Source organism: Molossus molossus, unplaced genomic scaffold (genome assembly GCF_014108415.1).
Source record: "Molossus molossus isolate mMolMol1 unplaced genomic scaffold, mMolMol1.p scaffold_m16_p_21, whole genome shotgun sequence".
Lineage (NCBI taxonomy): Eukaryota > Metazoa > Chordata > Mammalia > Chiroptera > Molossidae > Molossus > Molossus molossus.
Window position 1 is genome coordinate 10744306 of NW_023425357.1, and position 12123 is coordinate 10756428.

At 51.6% G+C, this 12123-nt stretch overlaps 1 protein-coding gene across 2 annotated transcripts; it reads left to right on the forward strand.

Annotated features, from left to right (window-relative positions):
- The first annotated feature begins 240 nt into the window (after positions 1–240).
- On the forward strand, positions 241–10964 carry EIF3K (eukaryotic translation initiation factor 3 subunit K). Of its 2 annotated transcripts, XM_036274955.1 has the most exons (8): positions 241–372; positions 1228–1326; positions 2890–3010; positions 4395–4469; positions 6947–7013; positions 7130–7207; positions 9675–9800; positions 10899–10964. In XM_036274955.1, the coding sequence occupies exons 1-8, from the start codon at positions 314–316 to the stop codon at positions 10928–10930; spliced, it is 657 nt and encodes a 218-aa protein (XP_036130848.1). In that variant the 5' UTR covers positions 241–313; the 3' UTR covers positions 10931–10964. The 2 variants fall into 2 exon arrangements, with proteins under 2 accessions (XP_036130848.1, XP_036130849.1); XM_036274956.1 differs by lacking the exon at positions 4395–4469 and having other exon boundaries at positions 2890–3035; positions 6912–7013.
- The last annotated feature ends 1159 nt before the right edge of the window (positions 10965–12123 follow it).

The window sequence follows — 12123 nt, forward strand, 5'->3', positions numbered from 1 at the left end:
GCCCGGGAACAGCTCAGCCCCGCCTCCTCGCCCCGAGACGGCGCCAGCGCACTGGGCTACGTTAAGCTTTTTCTCACGCAGTCCAGTTCGGATGGAGCGTATGCGCACGCGCCAACTGCTCCAGCTGGGAAGTCACGTGTTAGCCGGAAAGCGTGGCAGCCGCCGCAAGAGCCGTCCTCTTCAGCAGCGCCGGGGCTGGAGCGAAAACAGTGACGTAGTTCCGCTTCTGTCACTTCTTCCTCTTCCGGTCTTCTGGGACACCGCACACGCCGGTGCTTTGGCTCCTTCCCTGGTGTGGGAAGCGACAGCAGTCATGGCGATGTTTGAGCAGATGAGAGCAAACGTGGGCAAGTTGCTCAAGGGTATCGACAGGTCTGAGCACGATCCGAGGAGAGCTTCTGGCCAAGCGGGGTGGGGGAGAGGGTTTCTGGAGTCCGCAAGGGATGGTCAGGATCCTGGGCTTGCCCTGGGGTGGATATCCCAGTCTTCTTTAGGAAATGTTTAAGGAAAACAGCATTGCAAGCGCCAAGAGGCAGGAGATAGCCTTGCCTACTACTCAGTCCCCCCTCTTTAATTGCTTTACGGCCTCTTTCTCAGCACCTCAGCTTTCCTCTCTCTCTGATCCTCTCACTGTGTCCCTCGGTGCCTCTTCATCTCCCATCTTTTTTTCCCATGTCATTCATTTAACTCATGTTCACCAAAATCTAGTGTAAGTGTCCAGCAGCGTTGGGGACCACAGGTGACCAAAACAGCTACAGGCCATACTTTCCTGGAGTTCCCAGTTCAGAGTCCAGACAAAACCGAGAATAAACAGTAATAGCTGAGAGCAGTCAAAGCTGTGATGGAGGAAGCACAAGCAGACTGGTCAGAACTGCAATCGGGGAAGCTAGGGAGGAGAGGATGGGGCTAGGCCAGGGTGGGACCTGAGGCGGGGAGGAAGGGGTGTGTCAAAGATGTCCAGGAGCCCAGGTATACAGGCTTCAGTGACTGATATGAGAGGGTGGGGAGGCATCCTAGGCATTAGACCTCAGGCTCTGATGGGGTTTAGAGCTTATGCTCAGGTCTGGGATATGGATAGGTTTTATTATTAGACTTTACACAGCTGAGGGTCAAATTTAAAGGGAAGAAAAGGACAGGTTACTGTGCCCCCCCACCTTGATCCTCAAATAAAGTGACTGTCCTCAGCTCCTGTCTCCTCTTTGCTCATCCATCTTGATTCTTCTGTAGGTACAATCCTGAGAATCTGGCCACCCTGGAGCGCTATGTGGAGACACAGGCCAAGGAGAATGCCTATGATCTGGAAGCCAACCTGGCTGTCCTGAAGCTGTGAGTGTCTGTCTCCAACCCCAGCCTCATGCCAGTGGGTAGCAGGGTACCACTCCCAACTCCAGTTAGGGCAGGAGTTGGGGGTAGCTTGTAGCATCTTTTGTTGCGCAACACTGGGAAGCCAAGGAAGTTAGAGCAGAAGGATGGATGGTTTTTAAAAAGTTAATTACAAAACACATATACAGGTAGTACATAAAACAAATACAGTTGGTTCTCCGTATCCACAGGTTTCACGTCAGTGGAAAGATTGAAAACATTCCCCTAAAAATATGACATCGCTGATGTGTACTGTGTAGTTAGGCCTACTATGGTTACATGTGTTAAACATGTACAAAGTTTTTCATGTCATTATTCCCTAAACAATACAGTGTAACTATTATTTACATAGCATGTAATTATATTGGGTGTTGTAAGTAATCAAAACAAGGTTTAAAGTGAATGAGAGGATACCCATAGGTTATTTGTGAGTACTACACAGATACTTGGGCACCTGTGGATTTTGGTATGCCTAGGGAGTCCTGGAACCAACCCCCATGGGTACTGCCAGGTTGCATATAGTTTAACAAGGAATTATAAATGTATCCATATTGCAAAATTGAGTGTTGCTAGCAACCCAAGCTCTTTGCTCTACATCTTTTGTGCCAGCCACCCCCCACCACCCTTCCTGGTAACCACTCTTAAGGTTCTCGTGGCCTGACTTTATGTGAGTTAACTACACATGCATGCATGCATCCTGATCACCTTAGCTCAGGATTGCCTGCTCTGAACTTGATACAAATATCGTCCTACAGCATGAGCTGTTGTGCACCTGGCTACTTGCACTCAGCACTGGCTTTGTGAGGTCCAGCCATTTTCTGTGTGGCTGCAGTTTGCTATGGTCATTGCTGGGTAGTGTTTCACTGTGTAACTTTGTTGTAATTATCCATTTTCCTGTTAACAGACGTTGGGGTTCCTCCCTGTCAGGACTTTATTGGCACACTAACAGCTGTGTAATTTTTATAGATTGCATAGCCTCAGCTTTGACATCTGTAAAACGGAGATAAGGACACTTGTGTTTGTGGGATTGTTTTGGTTGTTACTGGTGACGATCGCTACTTAGGAAGTACGCACCATGATTTGCTGCTGTGCTATAGGCTTGGTATCTGGTAACGCACTTAGGTGCTGTATTGCCTTTGTGAGGTAGATACGTTTGTAACTGTCCCCTTTTGCAAGGGAGGAAACTGACACACTGAATTTAAAATGAGTAGTCTCTGGTCACTCAGCAGGGAAGCTTAAACCCGGGGAGTCTGGCTCCAGAGCCCTGAACCGTTCCAGACTGCTACTATGTACTCCTTTGTGAGTCACTTAACAGTGTCTGCCTTACTGGGTGGTTGGGAGGATTAACTGTCCTCATCTACAGAGCAGGAAAGTAGGGTTGGGGAGGTCACACAACCAGAGAATGCTGTGCTGAGGATTGGAGCCCAGGCTCCGGGCCATAGCAGTGTGTAGCCTGCCTCGATCTTGGTGAGGCTTCTGAGACCTGGAGATGCCACTTGTTGCTGTGTCTCTTGTTCCCCTTCTTAGGTACCAGTTCAATCCAGCCTTCTTTCAGACCACGGTCACCGCTCAGATCCTGCTAAAGGCCCTGACCAACCTGCCCCACACTGACTTCACACTATGCAAGTGCATGATCGACCAGGCCCATGTATCCTTCCAGCTCTCGGGCCCAGGTGTGTGTGTGGGAGGAGGCAAGGGGCAAGAGGGGTCGTTTCATGGGAAAATGGTCTGTGAGTTTCGCCACAGACACTTGAGTGCCTGCTCTGGGCTTGGCCCCTTGGTAGCTAAGACAGACCTGTCCCCTGTCCTCATAGAGCTCACAGTCCCCTGTCAGTGACAGCCTGGAGTCAGGGCTTGGGGCCAGAGGAGCCTGGATTTTAGGGAGAGCTTCCCGGGAGGAGGGACCATCTGAAAGATGAGGATTAGGTGAAGTGGTAGGGAAGGTGACGCAGGCAGGGAACAGTATGTAGGGAGGCCTGGAGGGAAAGAGCTCAGTGCTTTCCTTTAAAGGCTGTAGGAGAAGCCCAGCATAGCCGCGCCACAGTTTTCAAAGCGGAATTCCATCGGATTCAAAAGGGCACCAGGAGCCGTAGAAGGCTTTAAATAAAGCTATAGAGTGACGGGAAGTTTATGCTTTAGGAAGATTCTCATGAGGGCTCTAGCCAAGTGAAGACCAAGAGGCAGGAGGGGCTGGGCCCGGCACCAAGCAGAAGCCTTTAAGAGCTGGACTGTCGGCTGAACTTCATTTTGTGTATCCTTGTTGCCTAGCACAGTGCGGGCCTTTGGTGAAAAACTTAGTGAAAAATCAATGAACTGGATCCTCCTACCCCCCCACTTGCTTTTTGGTGGCTGATCTAACACTTGGCTGGTAAAGCCTCCACCTTCCCTTTAACTACTTGAAAAACTTGGCAGAATCCCCATCCGTGCTGGGCCCCGTGCTCACAGCGCCTGCCATCCCAGGGCTGTCACACCTGCGTGCCCATTGGTGACTAAGCTGAGAAGTGGCTGCTACTCACCAAGCCTTTCTGCCAGGGGTGTCCGTGGGAATGCCTGCCTTCTGAGAGCTTGTCCACCTTCCTCAGGGTTCTGTTCGGGTGGTTTTGAAAGAAATAGGCATACAGTATACTGTTAAAAGTATGAAAGAGTATAGATGGGGTAGGGGACCCTGTCCCTCAGCTACCCCACTCCCGTCCCGGGACGCAACAATGGTTTGCTGTTCTTGGGGACCCTCCCACAGATACCCTGTGGCTACATAAGTACATATGCCCCCCCCCCCAAGATGGTAGGCTGCTGTGCACACTGTCCTGCATCTTGCTTTTTTCCATTTCACAGTGTCTTGTCACGTTCTATATGAGTTGGCTCCATCTTTGTGGACAGGCCATCATTGATGTCATTGGATCACTAGCTTGTCTCTCACCTTTTGTCATTACAACCCACGCTGCAGTGACCAGCAGGAGGTGGGGCTGGTCTGCGACTCAGCAGCAGCCTCCTCAGGCTCCAGGACCGTTTTCCCTTAACGTTTCCTCCTCCAGCAAGAAGAACGGCCCATCCGTCAGATTCTGTACCTCGGAGACCTGCTAGAGACCTGCCACTTCCAGGCCTTCTGGGTAACTTTTGTTGCTGGGCCACACAGAGTGGACTGCTCAAAGTGATGACCGTGCCCGCTGGTTGGCCGCCTTGTGCTTGGGGCTTTGCTAGCCGGACCTCATAGGATGGTCATCCTCACACAGAGCCCGGATTCCCAGGTTGTCCCCTGTGCCACAGGGCTTGGGCCGACACGTACGCATCCTTCCAGTAAAAGTCCTCCATCGCCTGAACACTCTCCCTTTCTTGCTCTAACTGGGACCTGATCCTCCACTTTCTCAGCCTTCCAAGTAGGAGCCACTGCCCTAGACTCTTCAGCAATAATTGCCCGTCCTCCGGCCATGAGTGTCAAACATTTCCACCCTCTGACCACTTCCTCCTAGCTTTCCAGCTCCCTGCTGTGAGGTCTCCAACCCACATTCTTGGGCTGACCAGTACTCCACTCTCTGTTCCACTTCTCCTTTAGTATAAATCATGCCCCCCCCACACACACACACACGCACGCACGCACACACCTCTCTCTGAAATGAGCGAGGCTGGAGAAAAGGTCATCCAGAGCACGTGACAAGCCAGGTCCACAATCTTCTGCCCTCTTGGCCTAGGCCCTCGGTTCCCTCCTGCGTTTATTCCCTCCCACTCCTGAGCAGCTCTTCCAGACACCCCCCCACACCTCCTACCCCCGCTTTCTGGCTGGCTGTTTTGTGGGAAAATAGAAGCAGTTGATGCAGAATATGTCCCTGGCCTGGCCCTGACATCATCGAAGCTGCCCAAGTACTCTGCAGCTGTGTGTGTGTGTGTGGGGGGGGTACGTGCCCCTAGTGTGTGTGTGTGGTACGTGCCCCTAGTGGGAACCGAACCTGGGACTCTCTGGTCCGCAGGCCGATGCTCAGCCGCTGAGCCAGACTGGCCAGGCACATTCTGCTGTTTTAGAGGGTGCGTTGTCCCTCCCGTCTCAGGCCACTCCTCCTCTGGTCCCCTTTCCCTCACACCCTCTCAGTGGCGTCCCTGTGACACCAAACATGGCTTTCCTGGATTACTTGTGTCACCACGGAACACGTCTACCCTGGAGTTAGTTTTAAAAAAGAGAGCTCTCACCCAGCTGGTGTGGCTGAGGGGTTGAGCGTGGACCCATGCACCAGGAGGTCGCTGACTCGATTCCCGGTCAGGGCACATGCCCAGGTTGTGGGCCCGATCCCCAGTGGGGGCATGCAGGAGGGAGCCAGTCAGTGTTCTCTCTCATCGATGTTTCTCCCTCTGCCTTCTCTCTCTCTCAAATCAATTTAAAAAGAGAGAGAGAGAGCTCTCCCTGACCTCACACTCTCAGCAGCGCTGCCTCCTACCCCCTTTCTCTACGCCCTTTACAGCCACACTCAGGGCTGGGGGCTGGCTGCCCAGTGCACCCCGGTCTTTCCAGGTTTTAGAGCTGGAAGTGTCACATCTCAGGAAACCCCTCAGTTTCAGGCAGGTAGGGACTGTTGGTCATCCTGCTGCTGGGACAGGTTGCCTGTGCTCAGTCTCCCCTGCGCCCCCTGCTCACTTAAACTTATTCCAGGCTTTTGTGACCAACCCTCAGGCCCTGCTGCCCAACACAGACACACTCCAGGAAACTGTCCTTGAGGTCAGCGGTGACTTCCCTGTTGCCCGACCCAGTAGGCAGTTCTCAGGTCCCACCTTGCCTGTCCTGTCAGCCCCTCTGATGGGCCTTCACCCACGGCTCCCTCACATCCTTTCATTACTTGCTTCTAAGACACCTGCTCTCCTGACTTTCCTCCTGCCTCACTGGCTACTCCTCGCTGTCCTTGCTGAGAAGGTGACATTTGAGCAGAAACCTGAAGGAGGCAAGGGTGCTAGCCACGGGGGAGGAGAGTTCCAGACCCAAGAACAGCCAGCGCAGCCTGGCCAGGTTGTCCGTTGGTTAGAGCTACCTGGTCACCATTGTAGGTTCAGTCCCTAGTCAGGGCACATAGAAGAATCAACCAATGAATGTGTAAATAAGTGGACCAACAAATCCATGTTTCTCCCTCTCCCACGCTCAAAAAATAAATGTGATTTTTTTAAAAAGCCATCACAAAGGCCCTGAGGTGGGCGACTGCCTGCTGTGAGTGAGGAGCAGTGAGGGGTCCCTGTGGCTGGAGTGAGGGGGTGAGTGGGAGGAGGTGAGGGCACAGATCCTGGGGGCCACATGGGCCACGGGTGAGTGAGATAGGAGCAAGGTGAGGTGGTTGAGTGCATTTAGCTAATCTGTCCACTCTTCTGGGACTGGGTACTGCCTGCCAGGTTTAAACACCAGGTCTAATTTTGGGCAAATCACTTAACTGTTCTGAGCCTTGGTTTTTTTAATCTCTAAAGTGGGCATGCAAACAGTTTTACATCACAGGGCTGTGCATAGAGGGAGGGCTGGCATGTGGAGTGATTGCTCGAGCGTTAGCTTTGCTTGTTAATATAGCATTCTTGTTGTCAATTAGTATTAACATCGTCAGCACTGTTGTTCCTCTCACAGCAAGCCCTTGATGAAAACATGGACCTTTTGGAAGGGATAACTGGTTTTGAAGATTCTGTCCGGAAATGTAAGTCCCTTTTTGAGACTGAGCTCCCTGGCGGGGCGGAAGGGAGGAGGGAGTAGCAGCAGGGTCCTTGGAGGTGGGGTGTGGCTCTTTACCATCTCTGTCCCTAACCTCCGCAGTTATCTGCCATGTTGTGGGTATCACTTATCAGCACATCGATCGCTGGCTGCTGGCCGAGATGCTAGGGGACCTGACAGGTAAGGTGCTCTCTGGGTCCCTAGTGCCACTCTGGGAGCTTTGGGGTAATCTGGGGCAGTGGGCCTCTGCCAGCTCCTTCAATGGACCCATCTCTTCCTCACCCAATGGTTATTGAACACCCAGCCCAGGGAGGAAATAAGGAATTCGTATAAGACATTCCCTTCCACCCTGGCTGGTTTGGCTCAGCGGTTGGAGCGTCCACCCATGGACCAAAAAGTCACAGGTTTGATTCCCAGTCAAGGGCATGTACCTGGGTTGCAGGTTCACTCTCCGGTCCTGGTTGAGGCATTTTTTGGGAGGTGACCAATTGATGGTCTCTCACATGATGTTTCTCCCCCCCCTCCTACTCTATCTAAAAGTCAATGGAAGAATATCCTTGGGTTAGGATTAACAACAAAAAAAAGACATTCTCTTCTTTGGGAGAGATCTATGATACTCATTTATTTGGCATAAATAATTGAAAGCCTGCTCTACGCCAGGCACTGTTCTAGGCCCTGGGGACATGGCATTGAACAAACCAGAATGGCTCAGATTTATTCTCATGGAGGTGACATAATAGGTGCATTAAGATGTACATGTCCAGCCCTGGCTGGTTTGGCTCAGCAGTTAGAGCATCAGCCTGCGGACCAGAGAGTCCCGGGTTCGGTTCCTGCTAAGGCCATGCACCTCGGTTTTGGTTTGTCCCCGTCCCTGGTTGGGGTCCTATGGTTGGTAACCACTCGATGTGTCTCTCTTACATTGATGTTTTTCTCGCTCTCTCTTCCTCTTGCTCTATCTGAGGATAAATGCAGAAATGTCCTTGGGTGAGGATTAAAAAAAAAAGATATACATGTCCAGTGGCAATTCATGCAAGACAGCTTGTAGAGCAGGGCAGGGGCAGCATTTGAAGAGTTGCCTCATTGGAAAGAGGTGGGCAGCCTGAAGGCAGAGCAAACGTGAGGATCCTTAGGCAGGAGCGCCCTGTCGCGTTCACTCAGTGGCTATAGCAGAGTGAGTGTGTGGGTGGGGCGGAGTCTCGAGGTGATGGTAGGAGGGAGATCTCCTGATGCAGCAGGGCCTTTGACCTTCACTCTGAGTGAGATGGAGCCTTCTGAGCAGGGAGCGATGTGATCAGATTTATGTTTGTAAAAGATCCCTTTAAAAAAGAAAAAAAGTACATATGTGTATTTGCCCATTTTTGCAGAAAGAAACATAGGAAGGAAAATAAAAGATACAGAAAATGGGGCAGAAGTAGGGGGATGAGAACAGAGGAGAGGGGTGGGTTGGGGGTGAGATTTCTCTGAGTGCCTTAGACAGTTTTGCCTTTTGATCCAAGTAGTTTGTTTGTGTATGTTTTGTAGTAGTAGTTGTTGTGGGCTTTTTTTGTTAATCCTCACCAGAAGATATTTTACCATTGATTTTTAGATAGAGTGGGGTGGGGGAGGCTTGGATGTGAGAGTTTGGTTGCCTCCTACACAACCCTGACCAGGGTTGGGGATCAAACCTGTAACCCAGGTACGTGTCCTTGACCGGGAATCGAACCTGAGACCCTTTGGTCTGTGGGCCAACACTAATCACTGAGCCAGACTGGCCAGGGCAGTAGTTGTTTTTTTGTTGTTGTTGTTGTTGTTGTTTTGTTTTCCTTTATTAATTTTAGGGAGAGAGGAGGGGAGAGGGAGAGAGAGATGGGAACATCAGTGAGAGAGAACATCGATTGGCCACCTCCTGCATGCCCTCCACGGGGGATTTGGCCCACACCCTGAGCATGTGCCCTGACTGAGAATTGAACCGGCGACCTCCTGGTGCATGGGTTGATGCTCAACCACTGAGCCACACTGGCCAGGCAGTAGTTTTTAATGGAAGCTAACTTTTATTGCACAGTTTGTGTCAGACACTGTGTTGTTCTACATCAGATAGGTGTTTGAGTTATTTAAAAGTGAAATTAAATCAGAAGGGGAGGAAACCACCTTTAGAATGAATATAAAAAAAAGCAGATGAATCTGTATCAAATTGATCATGGTTACACAGAAAATAATCCTTTCAAGTAACAGTACACTCTCTGGCCCTACATCCCTAGTGGCTTATTTTCCAAGGGCAAAAAAGAACTGCAAAGAAATTCTCAAACCCGATGCCACAGACTAATTGTTAGTGGTAATGATGACATCATGATTTTGAAACCATTTCATGTAGGTGTGGGAGAAAGCAGATAACTGAATCCTCTGCCACTATTAGGAACCACCATTTGCCCTGGGAGTGAAAAGAGATAAATAGGAAATAAAAGATGCTAAGACAAAATCCCTGTGATGGTAAGGATGAGAAAGGTAAAAGACTCCCCCTGGCGGCTGTTTGGAGAATGAACTATAGAGAAGTACAGAGCTGCTACTGTCCAGTTAGGCAAGGAAGGTGCCCGGGCTTTTGGCTCCCAGAATCCCTGGTACTGCAGTGTTGGGGTAACCAAAGCCCCTGTGCTGCCTGTGTCACCTGCAGACAGCCAGCTAAAGGTGTGGATGAGCAAGTATGGCTGGAGCGCTGACGAGTCGGGCCAGATCTTCATCTGTAGCCAGGAAGAGAGCATTAAGCCCAAGAACATCGTGGAGAAGATCGACTTTGACAGTGAGTGGTGGCCCGAGGCCTCAGGCTGTGGGGAGAAGGGGGTGCCTTTCCATGGAGACCAGAGCTGGGGCCCCTGGGACCCAGGTAGATATGTCCTGGTTCAGGGCTAGGAAATTTGCACCTGCCAAACTCCACTGACCTCTTCTGTCACGGGGCTCCCACCCAGGAAGGAATGATGGGGGTACTGGATGTCTTTCCCTGGGACTTCCAGGACCTGTGTCCTGCCCCACAGCACTCAGTAAGACTTCCCAGGGCCTGGAGGGGCCTGGCGGGGGGTGTCCCCACACACTTACTGGTCCCCGGGGCTCTGTCCCATTGTCTCCTTTATCCTTGGGCCTCCTGGGGCCTCAGCAGGATGCCAGAATGTGCAGGCTTAGAGTCAGGTTAGTGGGTTGGAATCTTGGTTCTGTCCTTTGTGACTGTGTGCCTTTGGGCAAGTGATTTTACTGCTCTGTGCCTTCGTTTTCTCTAAAATGTCGGAAGACGGCGTCAGTAATTATGACAAACACCGTTTCTTAGCACTTAAGTCAGTTGGTTCTCACATCAGCCTACAGGGTGGGTACCATTGAAAATAGGTATTGGTACAACATGGCTTCTCCGTGCAAACCAGTTAATTTGGTGCCTAATTAAGGAACTAGATTGAGTGGGCATGTGGGGACTATGGGCTCTCACTCAGGTGCCCGCTCTTAGGGGAGCAAAGGGTCTGGTGAGGAGCTGCAAGTCTAGCACAGAGCATCTTGCAAATAGTACATGTTACTATGATAGTAGCAATTAACACTACGAGGCATTGTTCTAATGCATCTCGTTTAATTCTTAATCTTATCATCCTATTATCCTAGTTAGGGTAAATGCTTTCTACAGATGGAGAAACTGATGTACTTGGTACCTGGCAGAGCAGGGATTTGAACCTGGGCCTCCTTGCTCCAGAGTCCAGGCTTTTAACTACTGCCTCAAACTACCTTTATGATGGTGACTAGGGCCCAGAAGGGGGTTGTGATCTGTTGCCCCTAAAGCATTGTGGGTACTGTGGTTGGTGACTGGAGCTTCATCTCCCATTCTTCCCTCATTGACCCTGGTCCCACCTTCTCTTCTCAACAGGTGTGTCCAGCATCATGGCCTCCTCCCAGTAACGTTGCAGGGGTCTAATAAAGATTTGTTGCCTTAGCCTTGGTGTCTCCTTGCTGGCTTCCTACCTCTGCCCCTAGCCCACCAGAGGGAGCCCAGGAGCAGGCCTCTGCTGGGGCGCCCCCAGTGGCAGGCCTTCCATCTTGTTCTTCCCTTCTACTTCCTTGCCTGCCCCACCCCTGCAACTGACCTTCCACCCATCTTCCTGATCTGTCGGATCACCAGGAAAGGTGACATGCAGCAGTGAGTCAGCAGGGAGTGTGGATGGGACTGGGGCCCGGCCCGCAGCTTGCCCTAGCCTGGGTTCTTCTGTCGTCATGAAACCAGCTGAGCAGCCTGGTGAGGGCAGGCACACCTCTGCCCTCCGGCCTGGCAAATGCAGGCACTAGTGGCCCGGGCTGGGGCTAGAAGGTGGGGGCTGGGGCTGGAATTCTGGCTGTCTCCAGTCCTGGCTGCTGCTCAACCCCTTTGTATGTCCTTGCTCTAGTGACTCTGCCCCTGTTCCTCAGTTTCCTCAGAAAGGGGGAAAATGGTGCACCCCTGTCAGAGTTAGAAGGACTTCATTAGCTCTTGCCAGTAAAGGTCTCAGACCAGGTCCTAGCCTGTTATTGGTGCTTAGAAAACAGGAGTTATTGTTGATTTCAGACTCAGGTTTGTTGCCAAAGTAGTCCCCAGCATTCTGTTTGGCGAGACTACAAGTAATTCAGCTTTTCAGCCAGGCCATGCTCCCCCATCCCCAAATCCCAGCCTATGCTGGTCAGGAGGTCCAGCTCACATCGCTCAGCCCTTAGCGGAGTTGGTTATCTTTCCCACTTTAGACGTGAAGTATTCCAGGCACTGCAGAGTAACAGGACAAGTGTCTCCCCCGCTGCTTGTGTGGGAAAGGGGTGGGGACAACAGTGACTGCATTTGGGGGAAAGGGAGGAGACTCAGGATTGATGCATTGCTGTGGACCTGCTGCCTGGGGCAGCTATTCCTTGTCCCGTGACAATGGACTTTGCCTCCAGAGAGTGGCAGTGCCGGAGCTGCCAACCCTTCCTGATCCGCCTACACTCACGCCCATCCTCTGGGCATGGATGTGGGGAGCCAGAACAGGGTGGAACACCCTTTGCCCTGGCTTCCAGACCAGAGCAGGAGCCAGGAACTAGGGCGTGTTCAAACCCTGGGCACAAAGGGTGCTTCTGAAGCTCAGGACTCC

Coding starts and splice junctions, on each gene's coding strand:
- EIF3K (XM_036274955.1), top strand. CDS start 314: ATGGCGATGTTTGAGCAGATGAGAGCAAACGTGGGCAAGTTGCTCAAG. Junction 7,208..9,674: donor GATGCTAGGGGACCTGACAG/GTAAGGTGCTCT, acceptor TGTCACCTGCAG/ACAGCCAGCTAAAGGTGTGG. Junction 9,801..10,898: donor GGAGAAGATCGACTTTGACA/GTGAGTGGTGGC, acceptor TCTTCTCAACAG/GTGTGTCCAGCATCATGGCC.